Source organism: Podarcis tiliguerta (genome assembly GCF_965153285.1).
Source record: "Podarcis tiliguerta genome assembly, chromosome: 2".
Classification (NCBI taxonomy): domain Eukaryota; kingdom Metazoa; phylum Chordata; class Lepidosauria; order Squamata; family Lacertidae; genus Podarcis; species Podarcis tiliguerta.
Window position 1 is genome coordinate 43,796,242 of NC_139535.1, and position 19,918 is coordinate 43,816,159.

General features: G+C 39.8%; 1 protein-coding gene across 31 annotated transcripts in view; it reads right to left on the reverse strand.

Annotated features, from left to right (window-relative positions):
* The window catches only part of CACNA1D (calcium voltage-gated channel subunit alpha1 D), a 184,070-nt gene that overhangs the window by 36,132 nt on the left and 128,020 nt on the right, over positions 1-19,918 (reverse strand). For 18 of the 31 annotated variants that reach the window (XM_083420303.1, XM_083420309.1, XM_083420312.1 and 15 more), the window contains 8 exons: positions 9,815-9,859; positions 9,255-9,383; positions 7,319-7,384; positions 6,048-6,139; positions 3,345-3,504; positions 2,853-2,980; positions 2,637-2,733; positions 1,176-1,278 (listed from right to left, as the gene is read on the reverse strand). In XM_083420303.1, the coding sequence (XP_083276429.1) occupies positions 1,176-1,278; positions 2,637-2,733; positions 2,853-2,980; positions 3,345-3,504; positions 6,048-6,139; positions 7,319-7,384; positions 9,255-9,383; positions 9,815-9,859 (820 nt within the window). The remainder of the gene's footprint in view (positions 1-1,175; positions 1,279-2,636; positions 2,734-2,852; positions 2,981-3,344; positions 3,505-6,047; positions 6,140-7,318; positions 7,385-9,254; positions 9,384-9,814; positions 9,860-19,918) is intronic. The other 13 variants (XM_083420304.1, XM_083420285.1, XM_083420305.1 and 10 more) reach the window with 1 other exon arrangement.

The window sequence follows — 19,918 nt, forward strand, 5'->3', positions numbered from 1 at the left end:
AGTGAGGTAAGGAAGATTACCCTCACTATAACTTTCCTTTGTGATGTCATCACATCACAAACTTTTATTGGCCACATCAGGAAGTATATTCAGAGTGAAGACAGTGCCTTTATGATTTGTTCTTCTGACATTCTGTGAGCACAGTGGAACTTCCCATCCTTCTCCTTCACTCCTCAGAAGAAGTGATCTGCTCTGTAGGTTCCCACAATCCCCTGGAGCAGTTATGAGGGTGGCGTGAACAGATTTAGGGGCAAATGTGAACAGGGGATGAACAGCATGCAGAAAAGGATACAAATGTGGGTTTACATGAAAGCCCTCTTTTCCCCAAAAACCCTCTCCTTTTGTTTCAGAAAATTTTGTAGGTGGAAATAGAAAATTTTCCTATTTCTTAGGAAAAGTAGAGTGTAGATTCAGAAACTCATCTGGAAACTCTCCAAATTCAGTTGGCAATGTTTCACCAAGTGTAAAATTTTCTCTGAAAATTATTTCACTGTATGTGATGAAGGAAAAGCCAATGTGCTGAAAGAATGATCCTCATCAGAATTACTGACCTAACAGTGCTTAAAGATTGAGAAAGACAGAGGTCCCACTTCTGTAAAGAAAGTTTACATTTGCACAAAAAACGTAGAACCCAGACAAGATGGATGGTACACAAATGCACTCAGCAGTACTGTATAGTTAGGGGCTAATAATATATCTTAGACATCTGAGGAGAAGCAACAAGATAATTTTGACAGTCCAAGGCAGGTTTCCCTTATAATGCTTTTGACAGCAAAGGAAAATATTCCCCCCCCCCACAAGCTTGGGATATATGGCAAGTAACTCACCTGGAACACTTAGAAGAACTGTTTGTACAATTTTTCATGTTTGGAAAGTCTTAACTGGGTGGTCACCAGGTACAGTGCTACCTTGGTTTACAAACATAATCCATTCTGGAGGTCTGGTTGTAAAACCAAAACAAGTTGTAACCCAAGGCGTGCTTTCGCCAATGGGGCCTCTCCCCCCCCCAAGGGTTGTAATCCAAAAAAAGGGACACACACTTCTGGGTTTGACATGGTTGTAATCCAAAGCTGTTGCAAACCAAGGTACCACTCTATAAGAGATTCTCAGTACAAAGCAGTAATGTAAGAAGGAAAATAAAAAAGCACTTGGAAGTATGTATCTTATTCTCTTACCTTCTGTTTTAATCTTCAGGGCCGTTCTTACTAAAGCAAATAAAGTAGCATTGAACATAACCGTTCCATCGCTGTTTAGGGGCATGTTCATGGCTACCAACCTCTGCAGATGTTCAGAAATAAACAAATACAAAGGAATTTCAGTGCAAGACACTGAAAAATATATATATATACCAAATACATGTGTCCATTCATATGTATATGTGTAAAATACATATATATGAAAAGCAGATAAAATGCTTGGGAGACAAAATAAGATAACATGACATTGTCCCTAACTTAGCAAAATCTACCAGAGGCTTATCCTATGGCTGTGTCACTAGAAAAAAATTCTGCCTGATCCTCAAAATCTATCGTAGACATTATGTGGTATATGTGTAACACAAAAACTAGAATGTTAAAATAGCTGGTATCCTATGGTTTTACACATTTAATTAATACGTGGCATGAATATTTGGGGAATATCTGGCACAATGCAGCCAACATTAAGCAAGTCCCATTGCTTTAAACTTTGGTGATTCCTTTTCAACTCTTTCAGCAAAATCAATGAGCTCTAAATGTACTCTAATAAATTTTGGCAGGATACTTTTGGCCTACACGCTTATCTATTTCCAAACTGCCCAAAATACAAGTATTTGGGTCTGGATTAAAGATAAAAAGGTGACTTCACATAGATGACTCTGGATCCTTCGATCTGAAATGCCCATGCTTTCATTGTAAGTCTTGTTCCAAGTAGCCCCATCTAATAATGCAGGTCCTATTTACCTTGCTTGTTCCAAAACCATCTTATTTAACAGATTCTGGGTTAAATCAAAGGGTGCTAGTTCTCTTCATTATGTCCTCCTTGTGGGCAGTCGAAGGACATTTGTCTTGTCTTAGCTGGTGGCAGAATTCCACTCTTCAAGGACTTCTGAACTGACTCAGTACGGCATTTTTTTTGTTTTTAGCTGCTGAAGCATGACAGCTTGATGTAGCACCAAACCGCTGTGTGGCATTGTGTCTGAACCAGCCCGTTACAACAAGACAAATATTATACAGAAACTTAATGGCATCATAAACAAATGTATGCAGTATGCTCATTCCTCCAAGAAGCAGCAGCAGGCACCATTATTCATGAAAATATGTTGGAAGGTTCTACATGCATAGCATAGCTTCGGCTAGACAGGTACAGATGGAGATTGTTTACTTCCTCGTCAAAGCTGGCGAGCAAGGAATGACAATACAGCTTTGCTGCACCTATACTCTCTTCTGCTACCACTCACAGCCACATTTTGTTCTAAATCAGTGAGTCAAGACAAAGAACAGGAAGTTCTGGTTTTCATTAGATTGAAAGGAGCCTGTGGCTGTAATTCATTGAATCAGGCGCCTTGAATTTACAGCCATCTCTGCACTAGCAAATGATATTAAACAGAAGTACTGACACAATAAAGAGCAAATGCTCTGAAAGACAGAAAAGCCTACCTTACACGCAACTCTGTGGGGGCATAATTTACCAAAGCCAAGTGGAGGCTGTATGCGTCGCAACAAGGTAACAACATCAAGGTGTTTTATCCTCCCCCTATGAAAAAGGTATAGTATTAATAAAATAGTTTCACCTGCCTTTAAGTTACCCTCTTGTTTTTGGTTCTTTGGCTCCTTAGGTAGGCACACATGGCAGCACAATGGTGTCTAACTTACTTTGCTTCAGGATCATATTCTGACCATATTCTTTTAAATTCATCTAGATGATGAGGACCAAGAATAGACCAGTCGCGCGTCAGATAATCAAAGTTGTCCATGATGACAGCCACAAATAGGTTGATAATCTTAAAAAAAATTGAAGGAGTTATTTAAGTACATTTATATTCATATGGAAAATGCAAATTATTAATATTATCCCGGAATGTGTGTGCACAGAAATGTGTGTGAAGATTTTAAATACATATATCAAATTATAGATAGGGATTCAATGTGTGTGAATGAAAATTATTTATACACACACACACACCAAATTATAGTCAGGAATTAAATGTCATGCTAAGGTGATCGTTCCATCAGGCAAACATTTTGGCTTGCCAGATGGAGCAATCTCCTCTCCCCACCACCACCACATGCTGTTCCAGGGGTCTAGGGTCGCATTCTTTGCTGTCCAATCATAGTGCTTAAGGATGTTCCAGCTTCTTGACTCACCAAAAAAGCACACAACATATAGAAACTGATGAAATAAATAATGGCAAAATTGCTTCCACATGTGAATTCTTCTCCTGGGTTAAAATCAGACTCTGGGTCACATCGCTTTCCTGGCATGCAGGCCAACATGATCTCCTGCCAAGCCTCTCCTGTTGCACACCTTTAATTTGGAATAAAACATGACAAAATGAATCAAATGGTATTCTTTCAATTAGAATGATACTGTTGCTGTTTTTATTTGTTAACAAGGGCTCCAGACGTGTCACAGGAGTGCACAGTGTAGAAGGTTCATGTATGTATAAGAGCACTAGAGGTTGAGCATGCAGTCCCATCACCCTATCCCAGCAACCTCTCATCTCCTTGGATTGATGCATATAGTGCATCCATGTCACCGGCTGTCTTAGCACAGGGCTACCCCAAGGCTTTTGCTACCTGAGGACAAAGGCAACTGGCCCTCCCTCCCTCTGAATACACTTCTTATTTTCCTAGCTGTTAAAAATGTCCCCACTTTCTATGTAGTTTCAGTACAACTGGAAGGGCAATAATTTATCTGATAAAAATAAACAAATGTTTTTAAAGACACTATCTGAGAACAAATTGGTAAGCTTCTGCATTGTTATGTATGCATATATATCTTTCAGTAATGTTAGAAAGGATTTACTTTCACTTGCTTTCTAGGGCAGTTGCTATATTGGTATTATAGTACCAAAAACCCATATGCATTATTCTTATTCTTATTCTTACTAGTGTTGTATGTTTATTTGAGCGTAATCAGTGGAACCAGTGATTTCAAATTACAAGAGAGGAGATTCTGATAAAACATTAGGGAAAACTTTCTGAAGCTAAGAGCTACTCAAACAAGCTTCCTTGGTAGGTAGTGGACTTTACTTCACAGGGAGGTTTTTAAAGAGAGTTTGGATGGCCATCTGTCAGGCTTTCTTTTGCTGTGATTCCTGCATTGAAGGGGGTTGGGCTAGATAGTTCTTGGGATCCCCCTTCCAATGCTACAATTATGTGAAGCAATCCCATCATGTAAGATGAGGCTTGCATCTGAACAGAGCTGCAAAAGATTGGGAATTAAAATGGGGAAAATTGGAATAAGCGTAGTCTTTATTCCCAATCAGTTAATCCAGTGCTCTTTTGTCTTTGACTCCATCCATCATTAGCTTTGGTTCTGCCCATAAATTACCCCACAGAGAATGTGGTCTTTGACAGAAAGGAGGTTGCCCACCACTGTTGTTGTTGTCATTGTTATTAATTTTGTTACGTCACTTTATCTTGCCCAAGACAACCCAAAGACACTTAAAACCAACCAACCAACCAAAAAACCCACATGGCTACATTAAAACCAGGCCGAGGGGAATAAAATACATTAAAAACATCCCACCCACTTCTAAAAGGCCACAGACAATTAAAGGTCAAAGAGGAGACCCTCTTTACTGTCATCCCCTTCAGTGGCAGGCCCACCCCCAGCGCAGTCATTCTGAGGGTGATGCTTGGGGAGTACTATTCGACCCTGTGTAGCCTTCAATGTGGGGGTTCCTTGGGGTTTGAGTTTATCCTCCATGCTGTTTAACATCTACATGAAACCGCTGAGTGGGGTTCCTCTCACACACAGGGATGCATGGAATGGAAAATTCCAGCAAGGGCATGTTGCCTGTCATCGTACTACTGTGACTGAAAGAGCAGCACCTTCTGACATTCTCCCTTCCATAACTTTGGATTAATGTTTAACCTGGAATAAATCATGTTTTGGAACTTCCGTCATAGTAATAGTGTTTTATGTGACAGTATTTTAAAGGTGCCAGCATTCCTGTTCTTCTTATTGCAAGGATGCAGGCGTTAAAAAGAGTGCCTACAACATCCTGCTTCCTTGCTAGTACACTGGGATAATTTAAAGCAAGCTCATATACTCAGGGTTGTTTTTTTTACATTTCACTGTCTAGGTGTGTTGTGTTACGTGCAGGTAGGAGGATAGCAGAATTAACACAGTAGAAGGGAAGAAGGGTAGGGAAGAACAGACAGCCTGACAGGCAAAGAGAAAGCAGCACCAAGGCAAGGCTGGAGTCTGGTTATTGTCAAGGCAAAGATCCATTCCAGATCTGGAAACTTTTTGGGCCAAGGTTAGATCAGAAAGAACCAATAGGTATCCTGGAGAGGGGGTGAAATAGAGCCATCCTGGGACCTCAGTGGACAAGACTGCCCCTTTCTTCTTCGCTCTGTACCACTGAGTGGCTCTCAAGGGACACCAGCAGAAGAGAAGACCAAACAGATCCACTTAATCTTGGATCAAGGTTCACTTACTGGCCTTTTTTCATATTTATCACACTGGAAAGTGAGCATTAACTACATTAAAAAGGAATTTTGAAAAATGAAATAAGATTAAAGAAGAAAGAGAAAGGATAATAACAAAAAACTATGCAAACAATACTAATGGGAGGCCACCATCAGTTTACATTGTGGATACAGTGACCATCAGTATATGAATCTTAAACATGTTAAGTTAATGTAAGCCCTCTAGGTCTCCAAATAGCTTTCCACATGAAATTGAGGCCTATGTGTAATATGTTCAAATGTCCTCAAACTATTGTGAAATGGACATTATACCTAGTTGAAACTTTAAGAAAGAATTTTAGAACCTCTGCTGTCTACCAGTTTTATAACTCAGATGTCAATTGTAACAAAACAACAGATAACATCTACCGAAAGAGAAGCAGCACCGCTTGGGGAAAAGTCTGAAAGTTGTTGTTCCTGTTAATTTGACTTCCGTCTTTCAGAGCAACTTTACCAAACACCTAAAAAAAGAAGAAAAGGACAAATGTCCATCCAATGTGATTTTGTTTTATCCTCCAACAAGTCTGGTGATAAGAATATAAGAAACATCCTGGGGGGTGGGGGGTGGGGGTTAACCTAGCCCAATCTTCCCCACCCTGACAGCTTTCATATTATTTTGGACTACAGCTCCCATCATCCTTGACAATTGGCTGTGATGGCTGGGATTGATGGGAGCTGGTAGGAAGGCTGATTTTGTCTAACATATTGCTTCTAGCAATGGTCAGCAATATGCTTCCAGAAAGCCTGCAGATCCTGAAAGTAAAAGCCCCCCCCCCCCCCAATTGTTTGATCTCAGCAACTGGGATTGGGTGGCAAACTGAAAACAGAGGTAAGACTTAGCCAACATGGCTGAGAACTATTGGCAGAACTATCCTCCATGTGGATTTGTCTAAGCCCCTTTTAAGTTAGTGTTAATGGCCATAGCAGTAAATTGCAAAAAACTACTATGACTTGGATCTGAACTTTCCTTCCATAAATATTAGAGAGTTCATGTTTAAAGGCAGGACTTTCCTTTCTGCTCCTTCCCTGCATGTGCCTCCCCTGAAAATCTACTCTGGGGTTTGGGGAACCAAACAAGCCAGATCACTCTCTGACCCTAACACTATGGCAGGTAGGTAGGACAACCCACCTGTCAACTCCTAGAAGTCATTATTATGCCTGTCAAAGGCCCTTCCACAGCACTTTCCACAGTGCCTGACAAACAGCTGGTTGGTGAGCACCTTGGGAACCACAGTGCAAAAACTGCTTTCTGCAGCAACAGACTTCGCAACTGAGTTCTGCTGATCCAGCAGGATTCAGCCTACCACCCAACATCTGACTAGTGGTGAATTCTACCATGCTTTCTGCAGGGACAAGTTCAAGTTCCCCATAGGAAACCTGGTCACAGTTGAGCCAGGCATTTCTATCTGCCCCACACATGAGGTAGGTGCTGATGGGGTAGTGAAAATGGCCTCACATACCAAATTGGGGCCCATGTCAGGCAAAATTAGGTCCATGGGTCAAGGCTCCTCACCTTTGCTTTAGAGAATACACATACATAGTTAAGCTATGAATGGAATGTTGAGGTAGGCAGTTGCTATACATTATAAACTGATCAATGAGAGCCTCTTTATTTCAGACGAAATATGATTTTTAATTACCTGCATTCCAATAACCGCATAGATGAAAAACAACATTGCTATCAAAAGAGCAACATATGGCAGAGCCTAAAATGAAAAACAATATTATTATTTTTTAAAAAACAAACAAACTGGTATATCCTTTGAAACTATTTTGCATCATTTTACCAATGCAATTTGATTGCAGAGAGGGATAAATGATTTGAAAACTGCAGTCTCCCTGAAAATGTTTGGCCTATTCTGCTTCGGAACTGAAACCTATGTGGATATTTAAAATGCTATGAACACAAAAAGCTCCCTTATACTAAATCACACCACGTCGCCAGCACTATCTGCTGTTTGTTGGTGACTCTCAAGGGTCTCAGGTGAAGGTCTCTGCCAGTGCTGTTTCTGCAATGGCACAGATGATGGGAATTGGACATGGAACCTTGTCCACAAAGGGCATGTGCTCAACCTCTGAGAAATGAGTGCCCCACCTTAAAGGGCTGGCAAGGTAGGCTTAAACTACATATCTTATCTATTGGCAGACAAGTAGATTGATCTAATGAACCACAGAGACAAGTGGTAAGAAGCCCCTGAAAATAAATACATGACCTTTAGTACTACTTGATCCGCAGTCAAATATTCTAGTATTACATTAATCTGTTTTTAACATCGCCTTATTAAATGGTTGTAATTCACCCTGGAATGTTATGCTGTCAATGACAACACTCCCTTATACACTGAATTTCTTTTTTAAATGACCAGTTGTTTTAAAAACTACCACCAGCATTTTGAATTTCAAAGCATGGGAATGCATGACCTAGTTTCTTGAGTAGAACAAATGGGAAAGTTTCGACCATTTCTAGTTCCTAAAAACGTTACAAACCTCTAGCTCTGATGCTATTGTGTGAAAAGTATTAGTGATTATATCAACTGTGTATCCTTTTGGGTACCACACCATAATCATATCGTGAATGGCAGATTGCAATCATACTTCATGTTTCCACTTTTACAATTACCCAACATCAAATGGGGTTAGAAAGCTGAAGTAGCAACATGTTATATCAGATTAAAGTTTCCTTGCACATCAAGAATTCTCAGTGAGCCAGTAAGAGCCAAATTTGGACATGGGCTTAATTTTAAAAAAAGAAAAACCAAATGTGGAGCCAGACTGAGAGATATAATTTTATGCATAAATAGCTAACGCTTACAATGATATATTATGCTAAAATGCCAATCCTTTGAACACTTACTTCAGAGTAAGCCCATTTGAACTCACTGAAATTTACATTAGATTAAATAGACAAAAAATTAGGCTTTATGGCTAATAAATACTTTTGCAGCTATTATGGTAAACGTCAAAATGTTTCAAGTGCCTTTTAAAAATGATTACAATCTAATTTTTCAGAAAGTTCTTATTTTCAACCTGCTTAAGAACAATTTAAAAACAACAACATGAAGACAGACAATTGGAATGAAGAATTGGAACTGCTGGAATGAGAGCCATATCATTAGCTGGGGAAAGGAGACTTGTTAAGCCAGGTCACTAACCCCTGTACGCAAGGAGTAGAGAACCTGTGGCTCCTTCAGATGTTGCTGGACTAAAACTCCCATCATCCCTGATTGTTGGCCATGCTGGCTGGGACAAGTGGGAGTTGGAGTCCAACAACAACAGCAAGGCACGGGTTCCCTACTCTGGCTTAAGGCTCAGTTGGAATGCCACGCTAAATTGTTGTGAAAATGATTAAGTACTCTCAAGAAATGTGCGCAGTTTAAGTGATACATAGATCACTATCATGTGCAATGGATCTGGATGTGTCCTTAACAGAAAATATATATCTCCATCCAACTGTTGCCTTTTGATGTGCACCTGCCTATGTGGTTGTTTCACATTGGCCACAACTATAGGGTCACTACTATTCAGAATGATTGTATTTTGACCCCTAGAAGCTAGGAGTTTAACCATTAAACTTACCTGAAAAGACTTAATAAATGTCCACAACAAAGTTCTTATCCCTTCACCCCTGCTGAGGAGCTTTACCAATCGCATCACTCGAAAAAGGCGGAAAAAGGTGATGGAGATTCTAGCACTCTCTTCATTGTTCTAAAAGGGTACGATGGAAACATCAGATCAAGCAAAATGCAGAACATGCAACATTTCAGGAAAAGAAAAACAACAATAAATGCAGAGGTGAAAGAGGTAAGATTTGAAAATGTGTCTCTGGGGTCTTTTCCCACTTTATAAACATGGTATGACAGGAAAAATTACATGCTAGCACACAGGACCTGTAGAAATGCTTCACACAATGCATGCATTTCCAAGTTTTCCAGTTTGTTAATAGGGTCACGTTGGGTTTGTCTGTAGTAAAGTTTGATAGGTACATTGACAACAAAACCAAATCACTGCATACACCTTTCTAGTAGGACAATCATGAAAAAAATACAGAAAAAACCAGTGGAGAAAAGAGACATGGTAAAAAGAATAAACTCAAGTAGAGGTACAATCAATCACTGGGGTCAGTTTACTAATCTTACCCCAGACTCATCAGTTGTGACAGTGACAGTTTCAGTTGGCTTTGGCTTTAAAAAAATTAAGAACATTATATATTAAAATCAAAGCAAAGACCTTTAAAAAATAATGTATGTTGACTATAAAGGAGAAAAAATGCCTGTAGCTTGAAAAAATTATGAGCATAATATATTAAAATAAAAGCAAAGACCTTTGAAAATAATTCAACTTAAACACAAAGAAGAAGCAAGAACAGTTTGATAATTTGATGCTGATTGGAAAGGGGGGAAACAAATGAAAAGTTCTGCTTTATCACTGTAGCTTACATTTCTGTGACAAATATTGCATGCCTGCTATAAATAAGAAAGTATTCGTTACAGCTGAATTATGAGAATGTACTAAAATTATGTAAGGCTTCCGTAAAACACTGATTTTCAATTGGTGGGATGCAACGCATAATTGTGTCGTGATCTGATATAAGGCTGGTAGCAGCAGAAACACAACAACTATCTTTCTGAAGAAGAGAAAGACAAAAAGGAAGGAAGGAGAAACACAGACAGAAGAGAACAAATATATGTAAATCTATTGAAGTTAATAAATAACTGGGGGTGAATTGCTGAATGGGCAATTCCCATGGCTCTGAGATGAATACTTGGCAAATTATCTTTGAGAAACAGCAACTAACAGTTTTGAAGGCTGCATTTGGATATGTCAATATCCTAATGCAGACTCACATGCTCCCCAGTCCTTATCCAATATGGCCATAAGGATCTGAACTTTCATTTTTAACTAACCAGAGTTTCACATGTAGAAATACGGGTGGGGGGAGAGATATTTCATTTTAAATAACTATAGGATACTCAGATGAACCAACTTTAAGCCCTTGTTATGTAGCTGGCTTCTTCCAATAAACCATCATAAAGATTAACCACAGTTTATGAGTCAGACAGAATGCTAAGATATGATTAATTAGAAATTGAAGGAATATTTAGTTTCTCCTTGAAGCTGTACTACAGGAAAGTGGAGATGGCAAACACAAACCCAAGGCTGTGCATGCAATGCTAAACCATAGTTGCATTTTTAACCATATTGTTGTGATTGAACTGTTGAACTGTTGTACCCTTGAGCCAGAGGCAGAGTGAGAGAGCCATGAATTGTCGGATTCCCTCTTGGAATCCGATGCAGGCAGATTTCTTGCCTTTTGGAGAAACAGGTGCCTGCCATGTCTTTGTTAGAAGAGGTATTCCACAGCATGAGATGGGAGACACTCAACTTCTATTTCAAGGCAGCTGGTATTCGGAAACATGGGGAACCACTAACAGTGCTCCTCAGGAAGATCACTGACTGAGCTGGGATTTAAAGTGTCCTGGACCCAAATTGTTCAGGGCTTTGTATATTAACATGGTAACCTTGAACTTGGCCTGGTAGCATATGAGTAGTCAGCACAAGTGTTTTAGCAGAGTTGTCACATACTGTGAGCTATCTGGCTCCATCAGCAATTTAGCCACTGCATCCTGCAGCAGATGGAGTTTCCAGACCAGACCCAAGGGAGAGAACTAGGCCTTGTGCTCCTTGGAGGAATGGAAGGATAAAAATGTAATAAATCACAACTTCTCTCCTGAAAAAGAGATGGATAATCCACTTGAGAGATTGTTGCAATGTACATGAGATCTCCACCCTAGCTAAACTATTTCTCATTGGCCATGTGGGGACATAATATGGTGCTGGATTGTTCAGAAAAGGAAACAGTATTTGTAGCTGTACTGTAGTGCTTTTAAAAAAGAAAGAAAGGGGACACCACAAACAAAATAGTAACAGGAATGGAAAGAAATTGTTTGCATAAAGTAATTTGCATGCACTGCCAAGTGAATGGAACATTGTTAGGGAAATAACTGTGAAATGTTGACAGCGCATCTTTATGGTACAGTCTGATGCTGTGCACACAATTAAATTCATAGAGAATAAGGCTACCAATGGCTACTAGTCTACCTCAAGGGTCAGAGGCAAGATTCCTAGGAGCGCCAGTCACAGGGGACAACAGCAGGAGAGGACTCTTGTGCTCACTGCCTGCTTGTGAGTTTCCCATAGGCTCTGGAATGCTTTCTCTTCACAGCTGGAAACTATAAACCAAGCTGCTTATTTAGGCCTTTGGGCACTTGTGCCACTGTCTGAATATTGGGGGCATGCTGTTTCATTGTATTTTTTGGTGTGTTGTGCTAATTTCAATTGAAATTTCAGCATTTAGTTGAATTTTATCGTTCCCCTTCCAGAGCTATCTGGGTATAGGGCAGGATATAGATAGACCAAAATAAAATAAACGGGCATCTGGTTGGCCACTGTGGGAAACAAGTTGCTAGGCATGCTTTTGGACAGGATGCCTTCCGCTGTCTGATCCAGTCGTGCTCTTAATGTGCTCTTATGAGTGCTCACTATCACTGTACGCATCATTACTTATTGCTAATCTTAAGAGAACAGAAGAATGGGAGTTAAGATATTGTGGTCAGATAGGCAAATCAATACAGGCAAGACAAGACAGGACAGAAAAGCACAGACCACATAATCACTTATACAGAGAGTGGAGAGGTTAAGACTCACAAGACAGAGATAGCTGAGATATAAAAAAGGGCACTCAGCACTGTCAGTCAACTAAAGATACAGACAGACTCTTCTAAAGGCTCCACATGATTATGAAGTTACAGTATGACCTACTTATATCAACCACAGGCGCTATTTGAGCAGACACACAGACCGTCAAAATATTGATTGAACATTGGCTGAAGCACATGAGGAGCTGTCTCCTAACGTTTGTGCCTATGGAAGAAGAGGGCTACTAAATCTTATTTTAAGAGTTCCTCAAATAAAGCATGCTCGCTCTGCAACACAGATGTCCCATATGTTAAAAACCTTTGTTTATAAAGTGGAGTTTGGCAGCCTCAAGTGAGCTAAAAACTAGCAGTGTTTTGCTTATCTTTAAATGATTTAATACATTTAAAATAACACACACACACAGCTGAATATTACATATTAAACTTTTACTCACATTTATTCAGAAAAAAGGTTCACTATGTTTAGTAGTGTTTACTCCCAGGTAAGTATGGATAGGACTGCAGCCTAATTAATAGACAATAGTCCTTCTCAGGTGCCCATTTGAGCAAAAGGGGTGGTGGTGGCAGGAACACCTTAACCTATGTGTATTCATTAGAAAAGCGCTCTTCAATCTTGGGTTCTCAGGTGTTGGACTACAACTGTCATCACCTGCCTGGGAATAATAGGAGTTGTAGTCCAACAACATTTGGGAACCCAAGGCTGAAGAACACTGCATTAAAATGCTTGAACAGGGACCCTGCATCATGCATGCTGTACCTTCCTTCTTACCTCTCGACACCTATTTTGCATCTGTAAATATTTTGTATATTTCATATACGTATCGTAACTCTCAATACTAATTCCCTCAGTTTGCCTACACCAGTGGAGGCCACTATACTGGAATGTACTCAATTTACTTTTTAATTTTGTATGCCTTCTTAAGAATGCTTGCTGTCCAATCATTAAACAAATATTTAAGAAACGTATCATCCTCAGACTAACAGTAGGACAGGTATTCAGGAGAATAACACAAAATCCTGTTTGTTTTCCTGCTTAAAGAAGGAACTTTTCTCTGTCCCTTCCTGACATCACATATCTCCTTTAAACGATGCAGTCTTAATCATCTGTTTGTAGCAGCTAACCTGCAACTGCTGAGGACAGTGTTATGATGCCCTAGACATGAGATTGTTTGATAAGAACAACACCATAAGAGTGTTGCTTCTACTATCATGCTTAAGCATGCCCCATTCTAAACCCTGGGCCACTATATATAATCTTCATATTTGGCTATTAGGGCTTTCTTCACAGATGATAGCAACCAACTACAGTCTGAATACTAATGTAGCATTATACTGGATCATCCAGAGCTAATAGAGCTGTATCATTCTCATTCCTTAAGGACTTCCTTCTTCTTCCCTAGGGTGAAACTGAGAGCCACCAATAGAAAACAATGGAGAAATCGAAAACTATATAGCAGTGCATACACATGCACACAGCCAAACAGCAACAAAGACAGGAGCTCAAGCTTTTGGCATTCAGTGGGAACCTGGAAGTTCTATCTGCAGACTGGAGTGTGAGTTGCTATAGACTATTTTATCTCTATAGGTTTAATTGTTATATTTATTATTTAAGACCTAAACCTCACAGGTTCATGTCAAACCATTGCTAAAATTTTCTTCTTCTTTTAATTAACAAACTAATATACTTTAGGGTACCTAGAGTACACCTGCCTCTGTGGAAACTACTTCCATTTTGGGACGGTCCAGTTTCACTTCTAAACTGATGGCATCCAACCATCTGAATTTGCTATTAAGAGGGAATGATTGCAGTAGTTTATACTGCAACCATTATCAGGGCCAGCCCACCCATGAGATAAGGTGAGGTAACTGCCTCATGAGGCAAGACTGACAGGAGCAGCAGATCCCAATGTAGATCTTTGTTCCCCCCTTGTTGATCTTCACTCACCCCTCCCTGGTGGGGCACCATTTTGTGGATCATCTCAGGTGCCAAATGTATTGGGCTGGCCCTGATCATTAGAAGAGTTTGAAGAGTTTGGATTTGATATCCCGCCTTTCACTCCCTCTAAGGAGTCTCAAAGCGGCTAACATTCTCCTTTCCCTTCCTCCCCCACAACAAACACTCTGTGAGGTGAGTGGGGCTGAGAGACTTCAAAGAAGTGTGACTGGCCCAAGGTCACCCAGCAGCTGCATGTGGAGGAGCGGAGACGCGAACCCGGTTCCCCAGATTACGAGACTACCGCTCTTAACCACTACACCACACTGGCTACGATCCAAATAACCTGAAAGGATTTGCTTTCTAAGGGGGGGGGGGTCACATTTCCATAAAAAAAGTCAAACTACTGCATTAGCAGCACTGAAGTGACCTCCCCAGGGAACAAGCCTGGGCAGTGTGTATGGAGGTCCTGGGCTTCCCAGATGGCAAGACCACCCCTCTCTTGGCCTCGCTGATGTGGTCCAAAGGAAAGGAAAGCAGTATATTTGGCACCAGGTGGCTGCAGCAGTTGCTGGAAGGAGACATACAAGGTGCCTTCTAGCCACCATTTACCACAATAATAGTCCACTAAATCCTATAGGGGTGGATATTTTATTTGGTTGTTTCAGATAACTGACACTCCTCCCTTCCACTTAAAACACAGCCTAATGTGACTTATAAAAGTGTTAAAAGCAAGAAGCACAAAACACACAAAAATATAAAAGTAACAAAATAAATAAAATAATAAAAACCAAAATAAGGTAATGCTGCAAAGTTAAAGTCACTGAAAATATTACAAAATGATTGCAAGATCAATGAACAAAGAAGAACACATACACCAGCTTCAGTTGTTTTTGGTTTAGTTTTCATGTGTTAATTAATTCTAGATAAAAATTACACAAGCACTCCAAAAAGTGCCACCCTTGTGATGAAACAGCACTCATGTGAGGAACGGTTGCACTTCTTCCTGCCTACTCCTGCTTCTATTTAACAATCATTTAGTGCCAAAGTGAACCAGCTGCTTCTTAAGAAAAACGCCCCATATTCAACATGACTGGCTTGATGTTTTAGTGCAAAACTGGAAGGGCAGGAAATGAACAAAGCCAGTTATTTCCCCCCTATGTCAAAGAAGCATGAACCTTGCCCTCCAGATTGCGCACAAATGACACTGGTCCTATAGTCCTCTTTCCAACGCACTGTGGACAATTAGGGAGGGGGAAATAGAGGGCCACTGTAGTTAACATTTAATTATATCTCACCACTCTGGGGATCAGCGAAGCAATATAAAAATGCTATTTACATTAAAGCATTATCAAGTAATTTGCTTCTTGGCATGTATGGACTGTAGTGGTTGGAAGTGTACTGGATACAGTCTCTCCAAAATTACCAGCCAGAGGTAGAAAGTCCTCTTAACTAAGTTTGTTCATGTTGCCTGTGGTTGTAACCCTGTGACCTCTGGGTGATGGGTGGCATGTAAATATAATTGCTCAATAATCTTCAGGAAACTTTTCAGGTGATAGCAATATGATTAGGTTTTCTTAAGCAAATTCCAACCGTTTACTTGAGACCCTGTTTCATTGTAAACATGTTTACTGCTAATGAAGTTCACTAGATAAGAGAGCAGATAGTTGTCAGGACTTGTGAGAAAGCAAGGCAGCAATCACCTAGTCCTGAATACCACCACCTGGTCCTGACCAGTGAAGGAACTGAAAGGAGGTGATCTGCAATTGCAGAAAACCTCAGATCAGTTGATACTTTCAGGACCTGGGAAAGACTTTTGGGATATGTTTGTTCGCTGTTCTGAGCAGCTTTAAGACTCTGCTCTTACTGGCTATGTACACCTTGCCCTAACCTCAACAACTACCAAGTCTGACAACTACTAAGTCTGACAGTGCACCCTTTCAGTGCTTTCTGTTAGCAGTCCATCAGGCAAAGTAAATGGCATTTATATAAAAAAAAATCAACTTGCTCTTTCTTCTACACCTCCATGACTGAAGCATTTTAAAAAATCAAGCAGTGTAACACAAAGTGAACATGCTCTTGAGGAACCCCGCAATAGCCATCCAAACTGTTTCTTACCCTTGACATGCTAAAATTGAGAACATTACAATCCTTACAGGGCCAAGGCGTCTGAATGTCCCAAAACAGCATTTCAGAAATCTTCCAACTAATTTCTTTCAAGTGAGGTGAAAGTTTGGTGGTTATTTATAGTACATATGTACAGAAGCGTAGCACAATTAAGGCCCACTAGGATATCCAAGGGAAAATGGTATGAAATAGGCCCTTCAATTAATAATTATATAGTTGGTCTCCAGAATGTAATGTTCACGAATAACTCACATGTCTGAGTGAGATTGAACCATTTAGATGACTAGAGTCGTTCAGGGGTTTTGTGTACAATGTGGCATTTCCTTTAGACAAAATGTGAGCAAATATACAAAGATATGTTATGGCCTTTAACAGACCTTTTGATCTGTAAACTCTTATACCGTATATATTCACTTGCCTTTAAAAATTTCTAAAAGTAAAATGAACATGAAAACCAGTTAAAACAACACAACAGAAATGCAAGAAATTCAGCAGTATCGCAATACAGCACAATATTTGAACTATAATTCTCACAACACACCTATTCCTGCAGGCATTGGTTCAGAATGGAGTAGTGGCTAAAGTGCTGGGTTTACATGTGGGGAACCCTGATTGGTCTACAAGTTCATTGCAGAGTAAGTAGCTCTCTCATAGCATAACCTATCTGACTGGTTACTGTAAGGTTAAGGTACCTGTCCCTGAGTTCATTGAAACAAATGCAGCAATAAACATTGAAGTGGAGTTTCAAGACATTTTCTATGCTTTTGAGTGTATCCTACAGCAGTTTCTTGTCCCTCTCCTCCCCAAAGTTTCTCTGGAAGTTTGGTGAATTTCATTTCCTAATCCTAGAGTATCACAAATATTATAAGACTGACACATATTCGCAATGCTACAATAGAGTAGAGTACAATAGTATTTAAGAAGTCCAGGTTGCTCGCTTGTATAAATGGTTCTTGTACAAATGACTATTAATATTATTTTGATATAGCAAATGTTGCCATCCTGCAAATTGATGTCACCATCTTGTTTATGGGCCTAGAGCTACTTCCAGTTCCAAGAATGCACCACCATGGAGACATTGCTTTCACATAAGAAGCATGCAGTTAGGCAAATTTAAAGATGACAGCTGGTACTCGAGACACTGAAAGGAAACTCAAATGGTACCTTATTTTAAATGGGATGTGTTTTGTGGTCTTGCATGCTCATGCATCATCCCTAGTTCCTTGCCCCACAGTAGAAAGTAATTTTGGTCCCACTAGAAAAGCACATCAATTTGTATCGTGGATTTCTCTGAATCCACTATTTGACCCTCTCTTTCAAAAGAGGGAGGCAAAACAAATTCAGAGAAATCCACGATAATTCAGATTAATATGGTATTTAGCCAAGTTGTTCAATGCTTCTGGAGAGCCAGTGTGCTGAACTCAATTGTATGTCAAGATGCAGGTCAGAGAAACCTGGTTAGCTTCAAATCTCATTGGCTAACTTTGGCCCAGTCATCTTCTCTCACACTACCCAACCTACAGGGTTGCTGAATGAGAATAAAACAGGAAAAGGCAAACCATTTACACCACTCTGAGTTCCTTGGAAGGATGATGGGATAAAAATGTAATAAATATTTTTACCCAGAGAGGATGGTGCATATGTGTGCATGAGCCCAATGCTCTACATATAAAGTTCAGAAACTAATGCCTAACCAGCCTCCTCATCATTTCTAAAACAAGTTAAGGAATAAGGATAAGTTAAAAATTATTAAGCATGGATCTGGTCATTACTCTGGTGAGAGTATAAATCTATTCCTGTCCCAATATATATGACAAGGTTTTAGGCCCTCATTACAGAGGATTTCAGTCATTACTGGATTAAGAAAACATCAAAGAGAAGGCACATTGCTTGTTTAAAACAGCATTTTAAGGTTAGAGTAAAAATAGTGTATAATTTAATTGGGGGGTAGTATTTGAAAATATTAAACTTTAATTTTAAAGTCTTGGCCACTCTCAAGAACGGCATTTTTCTAGGATTATAAATAACCTGACATCATTATATTTAAAAGAAGAAGACACGGATTATTATAGATGTCATTAGTACACAGTGTGAAAGTATCTATTCATTGCAAGTAAACTACAATATATATTAAGCTGTCAGCTCTGTTTACAGCAGGCAGCTCAGTTCCTAAAGAAACTGGGTATGTTTTCAAGGAAAGTATTTTTTGCATAGGGTTGAGCATCTGAGCATCTGCTATTCCAAATTAGTTATGTTTTGGGCTGAAGTATTGCTTGGTGAACAAATCTTTATATGCCTCCTAAATGCAAAAACATTGAGCAAGCAAGAATTAAAAATATTTCATTTTATTACATCTGGAAGTCCAGGTTTTGAATCTGGAGCAACTTTTCTTCTAAATGAGGAATGTGCAAATAGAAAGGGAGGAATCCAGCATCACACTCTTCTGACTGTTCTATCAGCAGAAGCTTTAAGCTTGCCAGAGAAAATGATCCCCCCTCCCCCCTCATGCATGCTGTTCTGGGGGTTCTCCAAACCCACCCCAGTTCTTTGCTTCATCTGTGCCCACTAACCTTTACCAGCTGATAATCAGTGACGGGACTTTCTGGGCCCTACTTTCACTGTCCCCTTTTCTTCAATATTTAGAGGCCACAGAGCAGTAGAATGTGCCAATATCTGTGTATGTCTCAAGGGCAAAGAGGATAATCTGTTCAATCAAAGTTTCATTAGATGAGAAACCCTCATGTGTGAGATATATGCATGGAAATAAAATTTGGTGGTATCTGTGTGCTTTCTTATGAACACTGTACTCCAGAAAGCCAGAGGACAGCATTTCTATGGAACAATAACACATGGCATCTGCTAGGTATTAAGATTCAAGAATCAATTTTGAAAGTCTTATGTCTTCTTCCATGAGTTGGAAGGATGGCCACCTGAATTCTAAGCCCTCTTGTACTTGTGGAAGTTCCCTATGTGTTTTAGAACCCTGGAAAATTAGAGTTCTAAAATGTGTGGGAAGGCTCCAACGATCAAGGAAGTTTCCCAATTCAGACCTTTGTCCTCTAATTCACAGAGAACAACAAGAACAGTGAGTTCATTTAAGTCTGAAGAGGGTTTAAGATTTCAAAAAATCTCCAGAACCCTGAACTCAGAGATGATGGAAGAGAATGGTTATTTATCTGTGCAAGTGAATGTCTAAGAAGGGGAAAACCCCTAATTTGGAAACTGCTTGAATCCTGTTAGACTTGAATAGAATCTTTCGTGGAGCTCTATAACCCTCAGGAAATGGGAACCATCTACCTTCTAATGGAAATATGGAGACTGTTTCCTTTGGGAGAAGAGGAATAAGGTATTTGGAGGCAGGGCAGCAAGCAGCAGCTCTATGTGCTTAGCAACAACTCCAAAAAAATAACTTAGAAATACACTACAATTGCATCGCAGACATGGCCAATAAAGTGAATTCTCCA